Here is a 19,552-nt window from a genome sequence, read left to right on the forward strand (position 1 = left end):
TAATATTTTATCTATTGTGAGACATCAATGCAACACATTATATGTTTTCCACGGGGAAGGTGAAAACTTGAATGCACGCGCTAGGCACAAGAATTAATGTGTTATTTTTTTTTTGGAACTCCCACAAGTTGATATATTAAAATAGAGAGTTCAAATATTACAAATAGTAAGATAGCTTATATTAACTACATTAAATGAAAAAACTATTTTAAGGAATTTCATCAATATAATAAGAAGAAAGATTATAAATAAAAGAGAACTTCAAGAATTAATGTGTTGAACATTTGATGAAAAGTAAAATAACATTCTAAAACATAATTAACATTTTACATAAAAAGCTTAACACTTTAAACCGATTATATAACAGTGAAAACCAAATTGTTTAACACATAGTTAACACGTTAATTACAAAATTAATTTGTTACGCCACATGAATGATTTAATTAAAAAAGGGCTTTAGAGTAGAACGATAAAACATATTATTAAAAATAAGGTTAATATACAAATTTATCTCGAAAGCTTTCAGTTAGGGCATTGGTATTTGAGGACAATATTATTACGATTTTAAATTTTTGAGGGAAATTTACATATTAAAAAAACTTCTAAATGTTTAGTGTATCTGAATAAAAATTTTTGAAACAAATTGATACATTATCCTTAAAAATATGAATTTAGATTATAACTATGTTGATAAAAAAAAGTTTTAACAAGCTCATATTATTAAAAATTATTATAAAAGTTAACTCGTGTCAAAAGAAACTCCAAGTTAACTTGAAAATGGTGCATATGAGTAATTGTCTGTGCGGTTGTCTTCATTGTTGGTCATCACTCCCTCCCTCAGACCCTCGCCCGTATGTGCGCATAAAACCCCTTAAAACCCCCATAATCCCATTCTGAAATGAAAAAAGAAACCGGGAACTGCACCATTCTCGAACTGGGACAGATTCGGACATCCTTTAACTGATACTTCTGTCTGTGCAAGTGCTTACCCATGCAAATTTCTGCTTCCGTGAACTGTATTGATAATATAGCCTCTCCCATTTCCAACAAGGAAGTCTGCAATGGACCTTGCCCTCCCGTGCAGACCAAACCCACTTCATTTTTCATCATCAGCACTTCTTGGAACCTATCAAAATTCCAAGTTCTTTAGGTTAACCGCATTGCACGGACCGAAAATTTCCCGTAAGAAATCCAAGCTTCGAGCTTCAGCTTCGTCAAATCCAGGTGGGACCGGCGGGTTTCCTTGGTCTGACATTAGTCGATCGTTTCAGAATGGTTCGAAGAGGTTTTGGCTGAAATTTGGCGATGCGGTGAGGAACGAAACGGGTTTTGACTTGGAAGATGCAAATAGGAAGGTGGTTGAGTTTACGGAGCAAGTTAAGGATGAAGCCAATAAAAGTAGAGCCGAATTGGAAAGGTTTAGGACTGAGGGGGTACCTGCGTTTGTCCATTGGAATCGTTGGGAACGTTGGAAGGTAATTTATCCGTTATATGCTGGAAAAAGATTTTCAGCCCCTCCAAAGTTGCTTCTTATTATTAGTAGAGAAGTGTTGCACTCAGTTTTATAGCAAAGAAAGAAAAAGGGAAAAGAACGGGAGTGTTGCCTTCATGTGGAAAATGTCTGCAGCGAAAAAAGAATGGACTGTCTTTAATGCTGTTGCATTGCACCTCCCTCGTAATAGCGTTCCAACGTTTAATTGCAACGTTTAATTGTATCAGAAGCTGACTTAATTCCTAAAGGCTTGTCCATGATAACAATCAAGCTGACTTAATTACATTGTATATCCTTCACGACAATAGCTGCTAGTGTTGAACAAGATGGTTTGCCGTTTTGATGAAAAGTGCTTTTGGTTTTAATGGTTCCATATGGGCTTGTTTTCTGGTGTTTTCTTTCACTAAAATGTAAATGAAAATTATTCAAATGAGATCATGTTCGTTTGATTAGTGATGCTGGGTTAATGGCTATATGGCGTTCATTTATTTATTTCTCCATTTCTGAAATTTTATTTGAAAGAGAAGTAATGGCAATTTTGGTTTAGCAACTGTTGCTGAATCTGTGCAATTAGGTTCAGTTATTCTATGTCTTTTATTTATTGCTTTATTCTTCCATTTAAAAACTAAACAATGTAGCTTGCTGTTGTTCCAGGATCTCAAGAATTGGGAAGCTAAACGAATTGGTGTTCTTGTTCTTTATGCCCTTGTTGTGGCATTTTCTTGTAGAGGAATATATGTAGCAGTTCGAGCTCCTTATCTGAATCGCCAAAGAAAAGAATTAACAGAAGCTTACATGGAAGCATTAATTCCAGAGCCATCCCCCATTAACATTCGAAGGTATGTTGATTCTCTTTTATTTTCAGATGCATTGGTTAGAAGTTACACGCATGGACACACGCCATAACTTTTTGATGTTAGGTCCCTTAATGGAACATGGCCTAGGCCTTGGGCTTTCAAGAGGATGTAACTTTTGTAATGAACCATAAATGTTATATAGCAAACTTATCTGGTTCTACCCATTGAAATTATATCCCAGTTACACGTTGTTGCCTGTTAAGATGCTCTTTTTACTTGGGTTTTCCTTCTACCAGATAGCCATCAAAGTTTATCCTTTTTAAACCTTTCAGAAGCTCTGAAGCCATTTCAGATACTCAACTTTGTAACATGTTAAGCTCTTTTATCCCGGATGATTTTTTTTTTTTTTTTTTAATTCTTGAATTGCAGATTCAAGAAGGGGATGTGGAGGAAGACAACACCCAAAGGCCTTAAAATGAAAAAATTCATTGAAAGACCTGATGGAACAGTCGTTCATGATAGTTCCTATGTTGGAGAGGATGCATGGGATGATGATCGAGATATGCCTGGGGAAGATTTAAAACAAATTATTGAAAATGATAAGAGATTAGATAAAGAAAAGAAGAAAGAACTGACAAAGGGCTTGGAAGTTTCAGGTAATCTAGTATGCTTCTGACAGAATATATGGATACTAGTAAAAATTGGCTCAAGACTATGCATTAAATTTATTCTATCTGGGTTGTTCTAATAGCATACAATTTCGGTGCTTTAGCTGTTTTGAACTTTTTCTAACTGATTATAAGAATTTCTATTTTTGAAAAGGTATGGTTGTTTGATGCTAGATGATCTCAAGAAATGCTTATGCTCTGGGAGAAATCACCATTGTGTTTCTCACAGTTTCGTTTTTCATGGAAAATATACTTTGTTACTTGTACTTTTTACTAATCAAATAAATTAGAGAAAAAAGGATGTGTCTTTGCCATAATATTTCTTTTCTTACAAGAAATATTACATGATCACTGTACACCCTTGGGGAGCTTACCACTTGTCATTACAGTGATGCAAAAAGATTCAACAATGCCCTATTTCATGTAAATTATTGACTATATTTGAGCTTGACCAAACCCAACTACCTATCCCTATCTGATTATGTTTCCATCCCTAACATAGTAGCTCAAAGTTTTTCACTTAATATTTCTGACGTTGGTTTCCTTTCTTTTCCTACAACTACAACTGCATATCATTTATAATCCTGGTTTCTTGACATTACTGACACTGCTCTTGGTTTTATAATGGTATTGATAAGATGGTGACATGAAGTAATTATGTAGGGAATTCGGTTTAATCTTTACATGTTTGTGGCGCATTCATCCTCTTGATTTCCAACGTGATATGGTTTTCATAGCAGGTGAAGTTCAAACTGGGGGCACATGGCGTGAGAGACTCCATAAATGGAGGGAGATCCTAGCAAAAGAACGCATTGCAGAGCAATTAGGTTCTGTAAATGCAAAATATGTAGTTGAATTTGACATGAAAGAGGTTGAAAATAGTCTTCGCAAAGATGTGGTAGAGAAGGCCGCGGCCTCAAAGGGAACTAGAGCACTATGGATATCTAAGAGATGGTGGCGTTATCGTCCTAAACTTCCTTACACATATTTTCTTGACAAACTTGATAGTTCTGAGGTGAGGTGCTGTATCATCTCGATAGTACAGATATTATCACCTATAATTGAACTTTTCCAGTTTTGATTAGGTATTGTGCATAAGGATTTATTAAAATCTAATGGTGAGTGTTGGTAGTGGTGTCGAACTACGAGAGAGCTTAGCCTATTAACTGTGTTGGTGTTGTTATTTCAAGTTGGCTGATAGATTACCAGTCAAATGAATTCTATTGATTAGCTGGAATGATCAACCGCTAAAAGGGCTGATTCTAGCACTAATAATTTATTGAATTGTAAATCTTTATATTACCATTAGCATGGGTAAAATGACTATCTAACCCAGGCAGAACTTGATGGAAAATGTAAATTAATGTGATGTACTCTTCATCTTTTTCACTAAAGGATTTATATAGGCAGTATTATGTTTTGGCATTAATGCTTTTCTGCGATCTTGTCTGGTAACATTACAAAAGAATAGAAATCCCACATAAAAAATGATAAGAAAAATGAAAGGGTATATAAGTTTGTGGCAATCTCAACCAAATAGCTTAATCTATTTTGGTGAAATCGACTTAGACCAAACATAACCCCATACAAAAATTACTATGGTATCATGCAAGATTCAGGGTCCTAAAAAAAATATCAGAGCTAAGGGCTCTGAGATTTAAAAGTAAAATCCTAAGCATTGAAGAAAAATGTTGTGTCTTGAGGCCTTTGACTTAGAGCACAAGCCCATGCAAGAGGAGTCTTAGAGAATGAAATGGACAAGCCCAAGCACAAGACTATACAAAAATCAACGAACATCACAGAAAATACGACTGCGGAGTCAAATTAGATTTGTTTATGGCTGTCTTCATTGAATTTAGGGGGTGTTTGGTAACCTTGAAAAGTGCTTCTCAGAAGCACTTTTCCGCAAAACGAGACAAACTCCTCTATATATTTACTTCGTAGACCGTAAAAACACTTTTAAAACCACGGTTTAGTTTCTATCCAAACACCCCCTTAAACTAAATGATTTTATATTGGTCCTATTATTAAATCATTAATATAATGTGCAGTCCAGATGAGTTAAACTCGTTAAATTTCATGCATGTCTTTGACAAACTAATGTCAGTTTGTGAAGTATACTCTTGTGGACAGGTTGCAGCTGTTGTTTTTACTGAAGACTTAAAGAGATTGTATGTGACCATGAAAGAAGGTTTCCCATTGGAATATATCGTAAGTTTCCCTCTGAATTGTTTTATTTCTGATTAGACATCTCTCTTTGGGATCATGATCTACACAGCATGAACATTATAGAAAAAGGGCCTGGCACACATGCAACTGGTGGTATATTCTCAAATTAGACATGAAACAATACAGCACTAGGTGGCCCTATAAATTGCTTGCAGACAGTCCAAATTGTCATGTTGCCATGCTGTTGTCCGGTATTCATGTCAATACCTGTGTTTCGTAATAATTGTTTAATGTGTTATTTGTTTTTTCCCCCCTTTTTTTTGGGGTTTATATTAATGCAACTCTTTTCATATAGGTTGATATCCCTCTTGATCCTTATTTATTTGAGATGATCTCCAATTCTGGAGTTGAAGTAGATCTCCTTCAGAGGCAGCAGATCCATTATTTTATGAAGGTTTTGATTGCATTATTGCCTGGAATTCTGATTCTTTGGCTTATAAGGGAGTCTGTGATGCTCTTACATGTTACTTCCAAGCGCTTTCTATACAAAAAGTATAACCAGCTTTTTGATATGGCTTATGCAGAAAATTTCATTCTGGTAAGCTTTTGATCTCCAACAATTTTTAGACCATAGATAGCAGCTGCAAATTACTGCATTTTGCAAAACTTTGTGTGAGAAGAGTTGTATTTTTTTAAAATATATTTTTAGCCACAAATATTTTGCTTTTGATACTATAATAACATGAAGCCTGGTTATCCGTCTTGCTCCATATATTGATTGTCAGCCAGTTGGGGATGCTGGTGACACCAAATCTATGTACAAGGAAGTTGTGCTAGGGGGTGATGTTTGGGATCTCCTTGATGAATTGATGATCTATATGGGAAACCCTATGCAGTTTTATGAAAGGGGTGTGCAGTTTGTGCGGGTAAAATATTTAATTTTATATATCCATAGTTAACGTCCTCAAAGCATTCCTTCACATGATATGTAATCAGATAAGTAGTTTAATGGGGAAGAATATTTCAGGGTGTTCTCCTCTCTGGACCTCCAGGAACAGGAAAAACACTTTTTGCCAGAACACTTGCAAAAGAAAGTGGACTGCCTTTTGTTTTTGCATCTGGTGCTGAGTTCACAGATAGTGAAAAAAGTGGAGCAGCTAGGATCAATGAGATGTTTGCCATAGCCAGGAGAAATGTAAGAATCATCTACTTCCAATATCAATACAACATCAAATGTGAATTTTTTTAAATTGTCGATTTTGTTCTATACTTTCTGTTAGACATGCTTGTGCTAGGTATGCTTGATCCATTTTCCTATTTGTTACAATGTTTAGTAGTTGCGATGAGAATTTGAATGCATTCCTTATTCTCTAAAATATCTATGTTTATATATCTATAAAATCTCATACAAACTGCACTGTTTGTAAGTCATGTATGACAGTGCAGCTTTTCTCTGTAAGTTACTATTTACAAGCCACATGAATACTGTGACTTGCACTGGGCTCCATGCCTCTCTTTATCATATCGCTATTTTTTTTTTAAAAAATATTTTCTCTCTTTTACTGATTGAATTGGAATTTTGAATTTCCCTTTTAAAATTTTGTTCAAATCAATGTATCATTCAATCAATGATTTTCTATCAGGTTATTATTTATTTCATGCATTGCCCAGGAAAAAGGATCTTAGGTAACATTCATTATCTCTTGTTCAGTGTCCACACCATTACAGCCTTGTCCCAGAGGGGAAACAGAGGACTTGTCTTATCTGTTCCTAATACATAGTTTCTTAAGATTTTGGACGCAACAACTTAATTTTATTCGCTTGCGATTAGGGTACATATATGTAGAAGCTGCTAGGTTTAGCCGCAAGTCAGCTATTCCCTAGAATCTTACTAGGATTATGAAAATATAATAACTGCATATCAATTCTACTCTGGCCGAAAATACAAGGCCCCCTAATATAAAATGGTTAAATAATAAATAACACTAGCAGCATGGAAAACGGCACCTCCAACAATATGGAGTAAAATGGCACACTTACCCTCAAGTTAGCGAATGGATGTTGATCATTCCCAGCTTCAAACTTAGCTCCTCAAATCTGTCTCTGGCGAGCACTTTTATTAAAATTTCTGCCACTCGTGCTCTAGTGCATGTATGGGTGAGATCTATGACTCCTGCGTCAATTTGATCCTTTATACATGCTTAGTTTGATCATGCAATATAGGATTTTGTGCAATTCTTATAGCAGTCTTTTTATCAAACCTTGTCTTCACTGGTTATCAACCTTAATTCTGTGTTCCATGTGACAAATTTACATTCAGCTTCAGCTGAATTTCTTGCTACTACAGTCTGTTTCTTGCTTTTCCAAGTTTATATATTACCTCAGACATAAGTATAATAACCTATTGTGGACTTTCTATCAACGACACATCCTACACAATCAATGTGTGTAAAGAGTAACATTCCGTTCTCTGTTGTCAACAAAGAGTAAACCCTTTGCAGGTGCCTTTTTGAGGCACCTCAGTATTCTGTACATTGCGTCCATATGTTCCTTACGAGGGTCTTGTGTATATTGACTCACAACCCCTATTGCAAAGCTAATGTCTGGTATGGTATGGGGTGAACAAATGAGCCTCCCAACTAGCCTTTGATATCTTTTTCAACTGGAGATGTTCCTTCCTCTGATATCTTCCTTTATCAATTGGACGTACCAGGTGGTGATAATTTAGGGTCATAGTGCCGAACAGTAGCTATTGCTACATGTGATTTTCAGCTTTGATACCATGAAGATTTTTGGAGGCAGAACAACTTAGTTTTGTTCACTTGAGATTAGGGTACATATAGGTAGCAGGTTTAGCCACAAGTCATATATTTTCTAGAATCTTCCTAAAATCATAGAAATAAATGAAAATATAATAACTGCATATCAATTCTGGTCTGGCGAAAAATACAAGGCCCACAAAAATAAAATAATTAAATAATAAATAACCCAAGCAGCATAGAAAATGATGCCTCCAACAATAGGGAGTAAAATGGTGCACTCCAACAGTTTCTAATCCAAAACGCTGCTTGTAGACATTTAGCATGCATAAAAACATATTTTCATGTCTTGGCCTCCTATTTGTCTTGCAACTTTTTTGGCTTTTCTTTGGTCCTACTTCTACATGAACCTCAAACTGGTCTAGCATTAGGGGAAGTACTATAATACCTGGGTTTCTGTTGGAATGAGAATTCTATTTATCCTTTATTTTATTGGATCACATGTGAGCACTTGTGGAAAGCATGCATGCAATTAGATGACTGGTTCTTAGTTCTATTCTTGGGTCCCAGATGCATGAAAATCAGCTTGCTTTTCCTCATTGAGAAGCAATTATTTTTCCTAACTATTTTTCTTGCGTGAATAGTGCTTGACAATTAAAACTTGGTTGACATGGCTAATATTATCATTATTTTTGTGTAGGCTCCTTGTTTTGTATTTGTTGATGAAATAGATGCTATTGCTGGAAGGCATGCAAGAAAGGATCCACGAAGAAGGGCAACATTTGAGGCTCTGATTGCACAGCTTGATGGGGAGTAAGTTATTACTTTCATGAGGATGTTATATGGATTTTGGAATTTAAGTCATGAAAATTTATGTTGCGACAATTTAGAGTTTGTTGGTAAGTTAGAGACCTTCAATTGTGTGGCCTAGGCATAGTTTTGGGTAATTACTGAAGAGTCACGAAGTGCCAATGGTGAGTCCGACAAGATTCAAGATGAACAATTTTTGTGTTAACCAGGAATTTGCAAAAGACAACTTTGAGCTTTTTCTTTCTTGCAGAGTGGCTTCTTTAGTGAGGATACGCTGTGAGTCAGTAGTCTTATTTTTTTTAATATGAAAGATAGGATAATATAGAGTCATTTGAGAAAGGGTAGAGGAAGACTGAAGAGAACATTTAATAAAGTTATTGAGCAGGATCTTTTGGTTAATAATCTATCCAAATATTGGATTGTTGATAGAGCACAATAGCATCCCGTGATTGTGTAGCCGACTCCACCAAGTGGGATAAGGTTTTGTCATTGTATAAAAGGTGGGAGCACCATAGAAGGTGTGCTATGTTAGCACTGTTGTAGGTGAAACTGGATTCTATTCGCTGGTGTGTTTGAAATACAAAGCTGTAGTGGATATATATGAGAAGCAAGACAATCATGCACAAGACAGATGTGAGAGCAGATATTCTATTCCCTAAACTTACACTAGAAATATTACAGTGAATGAACAAGCATATTTACAATAAATGACAATTAAAATTGACCACAACTGTTATACTAGGTTATTTACAAAATAGATTTTTCATTAAGTTGTATCAACTTCTACGTGTCATGCCTAGTCTATTTTTCTTTTATTTTCTTTCTTTCTTTTTCTTTTTTCGTTCCCATACCTTAGTAGACAATGTTGAAAATTCTTCCTTCCAAAATCCGATTTGATTGTATGAGAAGAAAATTAAACTATGCAGTAATATGTTTGGTTGCAAGAGATGAATTACGGAGGTAGAGTGACTGGTAATTAGCAAGATGAAAGTATGATTGTGATAAGGGTAAATTATAAGGTTGAAGTTTGATATGACAGCCTTAACTGCTAGGATTACTACCTTATGATTACTAATACCTTGTCTTTTAGGTAACTTAATAATTCATGAGAATAGATATGATTGTTGCCCAGAATTCCGTATGAACTGCTGGACCCTTGAAACAATTTGATGGAATTCAAACCAAACTTATTTAGCAAAAGCTGTTGTCATGCATTTTCTTGCATTCTCTGTCATTTTTCATTTCCTACTTTTTGAAATTTGTCCGTCCTCTTCAGTTTTTGTTAGGATTCTATCTTCCCATTATTGTTATCTTATAAAAAATATGTACAGATTCGTACTATCATAAAAGAAATATAGTTTCAAATGCTCCCATAATAAATACCACCCACGTCATCCCTGAAAGCCTTAATCTGTAGGGGAGTTTTGTTCTAGCAAGTTTTTACTTTATTGTTAGGTACTTTATTTCATCACACAATTTTTTTATGCTCTGGTCATAGGATTTGTAACAAACTGTTCTATCAGGAACTTCTTTCTTCCTTACTGATTATTTTTGTGGTCCTCAATTCATGATGCTAGGAAGGAAAAAACAGGTGTTGATCGTCTATCCCTCAGACAAGCTGTTATTTTCATCTGTGCAACAAATAGACCGGATGAACTAGATCTTGAATTTGTTCGTCCGGGACGTATTGATCGTCGTCTTTACATTGGTTTGCCTGATGCAAAGCAAAGGGTACAGATTTTTGGGGTGCATAGTGCAAAAAAGCAACTAGCAGAGGATGTGGACTTTGGAAAGGTATATATCGTTGAACTATCCTCTATAGAAGTTTATACAATCACTCGGTCAAAACACACAATTTTATAATGAATAATGAAACACATGGACAGAGTACTTAAAGTCAAAAGTATAATAATTAGTTGGAGTTAGGTATCATTGCTGCTGTCCTGTGGAATTATTATATATATGCAATGCTGCTGCCTGGCACAATGTGAGAATGATAAAGAACTATTTGCAAAACAGGCTGCATTCTACTTTTTCTACTTGCTTAAGCTATCACCTGCCAAAATTAATGAAGGATTGGAGGATTAAAGACAGGGAAAAACAGGGCCTCTGATTTATTATTGATCCCTAATTAATCTGAATACAAAAGGCCTTTATATAGGCAAATACATATGCTAATGGGCTAAACTTAGAATCTAATCTGATCCTAATATCTCTGATTTATTCTTCTAAAATAGATGGGATATGATAAGATATTAATATAGGATACACAAAATATCAAACCTGACATAAATAAGCATATAAATAATGATTAATTAATCCTAAACTTGCTGCTCTCAACAATTAATATGGCTTTGCTCCAACAAAGAATAATGGGCAATAGTGTATATGTACCATTTGCGTTATAATTTCTCAAGGATTTTTGAGTACTGCCTCGATTCTGATATCATTATGAACCAAATAATGGTATCAATGTCTGTTTGACTTCTCCGTTTTTCAAAAATGAAATATGGCTTATCATTTTATGGGAAATGCTAATATATAGGATGAACTTTTTTATTAATTTCATGTCTCCCGATGCTCATTTAGCTTGTATTGGTATATATATTCTGTCCCTCTTAATGTGTGATAAATCTAGTTTCCTCAGTTGGCTATGTACTTGGACTTTCCCTGGGAAGTTTGTCTATAGATGAGACTTGATCTGTTTTGTGCTGACTGTTACTGCTCTCTCCTTTCTAATTGACAGCTTGTCTTTCGCACAGTTGGATTCTCCGGAGCAGATATAAGAAACCTTGTGAATGAAGCAGCGATAATGTCTGTAAGTCCTATTTTTACATTTTGTTGAAGAGAATAATGATCGACTTCCGCATAACATGTAAAGTCTCTCAGTTAACTGTTAGTTTCAACCGTGTTGGCTCTTTGGCCACAAAAAAAGGGTGGAAAAAAAAATTTGTTGGCTCTGGTTTACTCCAGCCACGTCTTGATGCAACTTGGTGGAATGGATTATATGGAAGGGATAAATTACTTATATTTAGATAAAAGGGAAATAGAATTTCTTATTTTACTTTGTTTCTGTTTTAATTTAAATATCTTATCTGCTGGTTCTAGTTCTTCCATAGAAAAATGTTCTGTGAAATGTACATGTATATTTTTTCCACTATATGTATTCTATATACAGATGAAGCATTTTTAAATGTAGTTAGAGCATTTTCTAACATCCGCCTGAGTGGTCTTCTCCTCCTAATTACTTTGGGGTTGTTTGGATAAAACTAAACCATGGTTTGGAGAATAGCTTCAAGAGAATAGATTCTTGGGAGAATAGATTTTGTGAAGAATGGATTTTGTGAAAAAGTGATTTTGATAAAGTGAAAGTATTTGGATAGTTGCTATCAGAAGTACTTTTTATATGAGCAAATTACTAAAAAAGACATAAATTAATATGATAACTACACAAAAGATGGATTTTATAATATATTTTAATTTGAAAGAATAAAATTGTCAATAATATATTTTTTACCGACATAATTAATGACATATAAGATAATGTAATTAATAAATAATTAATGTGTATATATATTTGTAAAATATAAGATTAAATATGTTCATAAAAAAATAATTGAGAGGTATTAAAATCATATTATTGTTGAGATCTACTTTGACAGGCATAATCATACTCTTCAATTTGAACCAGAAGGAAAATGGATTCACTTTTTCCGAAACCATGGTTTTGGTCCCAAACCATGGTTTGTTAATTTTACCTCCTGTTTGGCAACTTTTTTACCCAAACCATGGTTTGGGATGTTACCCAAACAGGCCCTTTATCAGACATGTCAACTATGAAAACATAGTTATTTCGAATAAGATAGATAGTTCTTTCCACTTTCTGATTGCAAGCCAATGCCTTTCTCTTTCATTGCATTTTAGTCATATTTTTAAGCATTCTGTTGTTGCTGTTTGCCCATCCCACAGCTAACAACACCCACTTTCCTCTAATAACCCTCTCGCCTATTGTCTCACCTCATCGTTCCTGTGTCCAAGGAATTGCCTTAATAACATGGTCAATCTTTCCTTGGTTTTCATAGATATCCTCTTGCAGATGATTCACTATTATTCGCATGTCCATATGTCTGACTGTAATATAGCTAGAAGTCAAAAGTCACCTTGCTTCTTTGACCATGGATGAGGTCAGGTACAATTTTGTGAATTTGTGGAAAAATTTTGCAAAATATTACCCCTTTATAGCTAACCTATACTGCAAGGTGGGCGCATATTGGAACATGTGGCTGCACTGCTTGCATTCTCTTTCATATGCCTTTCTCATTTTATTATTATTTTTTGCTGTTATTGGTTGACTTAAAAATATTAGTTTTAAACTTAAAAGAAACTTCAAAATATATATGCAACTTTAGAAACCACTTAGCTTTGCAAGTTTGGTTTCTTGGTGACTGGATTATTATTTAATGATCTGGATATATCATGTTAGGTACGCTTATAAAATTTGATTGCATTGAAGCCTTGTGTAGCATTTCAAAATGTTTTTTCTCCAGTAGTAAACCATAATACAACATTAATCTAAACCTTTAGTTGTTTACTTTGTTAATCATGCAAATCTTTTTTGCCTGCAGGTTAGGAAGGGTCATTCCAAAATATGCCAGCAAGACATTGTTGATGTATTAGATAAACAACTGCTTGAGGGTATGGGTGTCCTTCTCACTGAGGAAGAGCAACAGAAAATCGAACAGAGTGTATGTGGATTGTTTTTTGTCTTCCTATTGTGTCCTTTGTCTTGGGAAAATCATTTGGTACTGAAGTTGCCGCCATAATGCAGATATCTATTGAAAAGAAGAGACTGCTTGCTGTCCATGAAGCTGGTCATGTTGTGTTAGCTCACTTATTTCCTCGATTCGATTGGCATGCCTTTTCACAGCTCCTTCCTGGTGGCAAGGTGTGACTTCTGATTACAGAAAAATGCAGTGTGATTCTATTTGTTTGATTTTTTTTTAATTTATGAGGCATTTTTGCCCCCTTGACCAGGAAACTGCAATATCTGTATTCTTCCCGCGAGAAGATATGGTGGACCAAGGTTACACAACCTTTGGCTATTTGAAAATGCAAATGGTAGTTGCTCATGGTGGTCGTTGTGCTGAACGGGTCGTCTTTGGTGATGACATAACTGACGGGGGAAGAGATGATCTAGAAAAGATAACAAAGGTAATCAACACATGAGGAGATTTTGCTACCTAGAACTCATTATAAATTCTTCAGTATTGCAAAAGTAGTTGGGATTTAATTGCTACTTTGAGTTTTGTAGATGAACACTGAAAATTTGATATTTTATTTGATAGTTTGTATACAGATTATATAGAATGAAGGAGGGGTAATCGCAGTGGAGATTACAAAAGATATTCCTAATATTCATCTACCCAAGATAAAAATAACAGCATATTTACAATAAATATAATTTATTTATTTACATGTTAACCACAGGTTTAATAATTTTGTTCAATGGCATTTAAATGTTTTTTCTTTTTGGTGTTAAGCCAGTGGTTACTTTGGAGGTCACTTTGCTCGCTCCCTCCCTCCCTCTGTTTGTGTGTGTGTGTGTGTGTGTGTACATCTGTCCGTCTGTGTCTGATATTTTATCTTACTTAGTTTCCTTCCTATCTCACTTAGTGGCATAAAGTTACTTCTTATTGTGGTAGTCTTCCCCGCTATATGGATTCATTTATTCAAAATAAAATTAGAAAGGAGTGAAGGACTAATGAAAAGAGAAGCAATATTATGGTTGTCCTTTCATCTTATTTATAGAACTAATCTAATTCATATACATGCGTTCATATCCCTTCGGTTAGGTGAATGAATCAGACTTCATTCTAGATCTGACAACTTACTATGCATTATTATATTACAGCTGCAGCATCACTTGGAAAATTTTTTGCTTCCCAATTTTTTGGGAGTAGATTGTGTATCTTAAATACACTTATGTACAAAGCTTGTCTGTATCTTATTTTTTTATAACTTGTTCAGGACTTTTCTCATGAAAGACCCTTCAAGTTTTTTTTGGCTCGTTTGGTAGGAAATAGGAAGAATTTTTTTCCCCAGTTGTCTTTCCCCTTGCTTTTATCCCCCAAAACAAAGGCCTTGTGCTTCTGGGATCTGCATTTTTCTGTGGTGCATATTAAATCTTAGTATTTATACGTGTATTTTAATCTAAATTACTCTTGCTTAAAATTGGTTTCCAGATTGCTCGGGAGATGGTAATCAGCCCTCAAAATAAAAGGTTGGGGTTAATGGCTTTGACAAAAAGGGTTGGCTTAGTTGATCGACCAGACAATCCAGATGGCGAGTTGATAAGATATAGGGTATTTTTATCTTTGAAGTCACATATATGGACATTTTTTGCATCTATAATGTAAAAGCGATTCATTTTCCCTCTTCATGGATGTGTAGTGGGATGACCCGCAAGTAATTCCTGCCAACATGACATTAGAGGTGTCTGAGCTCTTTACTCGGGAGTTGACAAGGGTAATTATGATTTCCTGGCTTTTAATCTTTGTGAGAAACTCTAGGCAGCATTACCTACTTCAATTCTTTAATGTGATCAACTTCCTATTTCAGAGGACATGACATTAACATATTTGCTTAGAAGGTAGTTAAAGGAAGAGAATTACTGGGAAGACGTAGGATTTGTATTAAACTGCAACATATTTGGGGTAACCCTTGAAAGATTCCCTTCTACTGAAAAAGCTGATTTCCTCAATGACGTAATTATTAATTGTCATGAAGAAAACTTCAATATCAGAGGAGCAAGATGACATTTGATTTGAGCAATGATAAGTAACAACTAAATCGTTTATTGCACTCTTATGTACGGTGTCTGTTTCATGGTTTAATTGGTACTGTTTGTTGAACTCTTGTGGTTTTATGTTTGGAGCTCTCGGTTGCTATTTCTGTTCTGAGTTTATGCTATCCTTCAACAAGTTTCTTGCTCTATAGAAAAAAAAGTAATAAAATTTTAAATGAGAATGTTGAGTAACTGATATATGGTGTTCTCTTCCTATGTGGTTACATTATATTAGTAATTATCTTTTAACAAGTTATGGGCTTGACTGTCCTCACAGTACATAGAAGAGACAGAAGAACTTGCAATGAAAGCTTTGAGAGACAACAGGCACATACTGGACTTGGTTGCAAAGGAGCTATTAGAGAAGTCAAGAATAACTGGATTGGTGAGTTCTGCTTAAGTTTCTGTTGTCATCTGCTTATTTACCAAATATCCAGGAAAAAAATTGACAAAAAATTTCTAAAATGAAGAAATTACCCAAATTCTTCATGTCCATTCACAAGTTTTTGAGCCTATTTTTCCTTGTATCAGAGTCTTGTCAATCAAAATATTTTGGTAGTACATTTTATAATAAAACGGACGCTGAAGTATATTCACTTTTTTTTTGGGGGGGGGGGGGATCTTTTGGCTTTAATTTCTGCCGCTTTTTCATATACGTATATGAATGTTGTGTTTCCATTTTTGAATAACTTCTGTTAGTTTTGTTCCTTAGGAGGTTGAAGAAAAAATGAAGGACTTGTCTCCGGTAATGTTTGAGGATTTTGTGAAGCCGTTCCAGATAAACTTGGAAGAGGTGAGTTCCGCCCTATGCTTAGTTGTTTGAAGGGGGTACCCCCTTAGGACTCATTGAGATACATGTTTGCTAATATCAGTCAGACCATCAATATATTTGTATGTTTGATTAGATTCGCTTTGTAGTTAATGCCTGTTTATAACTTGACTTTCATTTCAATTAATTTTTAACTATTATAAATAAAAGGTCCAAACATAGAAGTAATCACAGATTATGCAACTTAGGTGTAAAGAATAAAAGGTAGAACTATAAATATGGATCATTATAATAATTTGCACTAGCGGACCAAACAATATGTGGCTATCAAGTTCAAATTGCAATTGAATACTAGTTCTCTGCGATTATTTGGTCCTCCAATGTGGAAAACTTATTTGGTGGGTACTTATTTATAATTCTCCCAAGCCAAAAAATTTATCTGAGTCATCGAATTTTTGTCCCTACCTAGTTGTGGCAGCTGGCTAGCTGGCGTTTTTGCATTAGCAAACTATGATGTAAAAGCATTGTACAGTTTCGTGGCTTGTCCGGAAACATTCTTGATTTTCATATCTAGAAATTATCTATTTGGATTTGGCGCTGCTCTAATTTTCTTTCATGGACATTTGAGATTAAATAACCATACCTATTCCCGTTTGTCTCTAAGTTTATGCAGTAGTAATCCAAATTGACCATTTGTAGCTATTTTCCCCTGACAACTTTTTTGGACCTATTCTTTTCTCTCCCTTTTCTCTTAATGAACACCTGGAGTAACTCAGGTATCTTACTCTATTGTAGAAGGGTCCATTGCCTCATAATGACAGACTTCGATATCAGTCACTGGACATATATCCTGCTCCACTCCACAGATGCTGACACATTTGAATGCCAAAATCATACACTTCCAACAGTTTCTGAAAGGAAAGAAGCCATTGAATTTGGTGATGTGTTGGTTTCTCCATAGAAGGCGGCATGCCTCCCTCACTTCTTGGCAGGAATAGGGTGTAAAGGTGAATATATAAGAGCTTTGCATAAATTTGCTCATATTGCTCCCTAGAAAGCAGGTGAAATATTTGTGATGTTTATGCAAATCAGGTACAGTATTGAAGGCCTTGGAAAAATTTTGTCATTCAGAGAGCCTTGGTAGAATTGAAATAAGCCCAGGGGCGAACTTTCTTTTGCCAGTCTTGTGAATCTCCATTTTCAACAGGTCTTGTATTTGAAATTCTCAGTTTTCAAATTTTGAGGGGCAAAAAATTTGTATTTAATTTGATTGCTTGAATTCCTTCGGCATCTAGTCGAATCTTCTGAGAAGAAATGAAGTTGAATTCGTTAGCGAAGTAATTAACTACAATTTTTATCAGCGTTTTCTAAGAAAGTCGTATATATGATTGCGATCTTAATCTTAATATGACAATGAAAATGATACGAGTGAGTATCAAGTTTGAACAAGGGATTGTAAATCTTGTGATTTCCTATGTCCAGTATTTAATATAAGAGTGAGTTGGAGATTTAATTTAGTTTTAAATATAAGACTTGAATTCATTTTGTTTTCAATATTTATTCGTTTTGTCCATAGGTAATTCTCACGATAATTGTACATGTTAAGGAGTTTTTATCAAATGATAGTTTAAATGCATATGATTTTTTTTACAAGATTCTTTTTTTAAAAAGACAAATGCATGTTAAAGGTATTTTAAGAAAAATGATATTCAATTTTTTTAATATACTAGAAGAATATTTATTTATTATAAATAAATAACTTAACTGTTATAAATAAAGAAGAAATATAAAGAAGAATCACACAGAAGAAGAGAGGATCAACAAGAAAGAGTATTTCTCATTCCATTCAAGAGTACTCAATACATTATACATGGTCTCTATTTATAGACACAGTTTTACACCCTTGATAGAATTTACAGATTACATAATAATATGAGATAATTATGGGATACAGAGATAATAGGAGATATTAGAGATAATGAGAGATATATGGACATCCACAAAGATATCATTATATTCATAATACTCCCCCTTAGATGTCCAATATATATGAATGTGTCTCGTTGAAAAACTTCAACTAGTAAAAACCCTGTGGAACAAAAACCTAGCGAAAGAAAAAGAGTACATCATTCATTGATACACTATGCAATACTGCCTCATTAAAAACCTTGCTAGAAAAACCCAGTGGGACAAAACCATAGATAAGGAAAAAAGAGTACAGCATGTATCAACTCCCCTTTTTGACAACATTAGTTGACATCTTCGAGCCTCCAAAATCTAATATAATGAACAACCCTTCCAAATATTGTACTGAGATAAAAACGTCAAATATGAATTTCATGATCTTCTGAAAATCATGAGACGAATAGTCCTTTTATGGTTTATCCACACATGGATCATACTATGATCTCTTGACATGAGGATCAAACAAGAATACTTTATTTATATAGTCATTAAGATTAGTCTTGGATACTTTCAAATAAAATAATATTACCTCCACGGTATCTTTAAAGTAGTGAAGAATATTTTTAACTTCATTCCAACATCTTCATATTAATAAAGAACTATATCACGCTAATGAGCAAATGATAGCTCAAATTCTGTATAGCTAGATAGATATATAAATGCTTCAGTGACACTAAGATATGGTACTTCTGGACCAAGTGTTTATACATTACCTTCTGGAGGTCTAAATCGATCTTTAGTCTATATCTAAAGATTTTACAACTACCGAAACATATAATGGATGTGACTTATCCATATGTATTCTTTCGAAAGCTTTCATTTCAAACTTTTTTCTTTAAGTAATTCGCAACTTTTAAAAACTCATCAGGAGTTTTGATACTATCATCATAAATAATATTGATAACAAACTCATTTTGAATCTTTTCACAAACAGACAAGTTGGAATATGTTTACATCATTACTTCAGTCGATATTAACCACATATGCCTCATATAGAGACTTACTTGAATAGTGTTTTTGAGAATATAATTGTATACTTCTAAAAACTTAAATCTTTCAAGGATTTTCATTCATTATGATTCATATCTATTCATGTATTGGATCCTTTGAATTTATACAAGGATTTGAATCCTTAAGGGATTCATATAAAATTTCATTATAAAGTGAGTCATACGTTATAGTTATATATTTCTAAGACGCACATGAAAAAATTTCATTTATTACCAGACTGCCAGATTGATAAGACATGTAATTTAATCCACCACAAGACTTTATTTCT

The 19,552-nt window shown here is 34.3% G+C and overlaps 1 protein-coding gene across 3 annotated transcripts; it reads left to right on the plus strand.

Annotated features, from left to right (window-relative positions):
• Positions 1-887: 887 nt before the first annotated feature.
• On the plus strand, positions 888-17,649 carry LOC114757107 (ATP-dependent zinc metalloprotease FTSH 12, chloroplastic). 3 transcript variants are annotated; one of them, XR_003741535.1, is made up of 20 exons: positions 888-1,475; positions 2,147-2,331; positions 2,719-2,945; positions 3,695-3,972; positions 5,091-5,168; positions 5,482-5,724; positions 5,912-6,052; positions 6,154-6,321; positions 8,586-8,698; positions 10,273-10,489; positions 11,442-11,513; positions 13,321-13,440; positions 13,524-13,640; positions 13,730-13,906; positions 14,938-15,057; positions 15,146-15,220; positions 15,817-15,924; positions 16,252-16,332; positions 17,104-17,315; positions 17,401-17,649. XR_003741535.1 is itself a non-coding variant. In XM_028946091.1 (19 exons), exons 1-19 carry the CDS (start codon positions 1,062-1,064, stop codon positions 17,179-17,181), a joined length of 3,012 nt encoding a protein of 1,003 aa, XP_028801924.1. In that variant the 5' UTR covers positions 888-1,061; the 3' UTR covers positions 17,182-17,649. The 3 variants fall into 3 exon arrangements, 2 of the variants coding, with proteins under 2 accessions (XP_028801924.1, XP_028801925.1); XM_028946091.1 differs by having other exon boundaries at positions 17,104-17,649; XM_028946092.1 differs by having other exon boundaries at positions 3,698-3,972; positions 17,104-17,649.
• The last annotated feature ends 1,903 nt before the right edge of the window (positions 17,650-19,552 follow it).

Source organism: Neltuma alba, unplaced genomic scaffold, assembly GCF_004799145.2.
Source record: "Neltuma alba isolate B1F8T4 unplaced genomic scaffold, ASM479914v2 tig00010560_pilon, whole genome shotgun sequence".
NCBI lineage: Eukaryota > Viridiplantae > Streptophyta > Magnoliopsida > Fabales > Fabaceae > Neltuma > Neltuma alba.

Bases quoted from the DNA above. Each gene is read 5' to 3' on its own strand.
- LOC114757107 (XM_028946091.1), top strand. From the start codon at position 1,062: ATGGACCTTGCCCTCCCGTGCAGACCAAACCCACTTCATTTTTCATCA. The intron at 1,476-2,146 runs GTAATTTATCCG...CTGTTGTTCCAG, and splicing joins ATCGTTGGGAACGTTGGAAG to GATCTCAAGAATTGGGAAGC. The intron at 16,333-17,103 runs GTGAGTTCCGCC...ACTCTATTGTAG, and splicing joins TCCAGATAAACTTGGAAGAG to AAGGGTCCATTGCCTCATAA.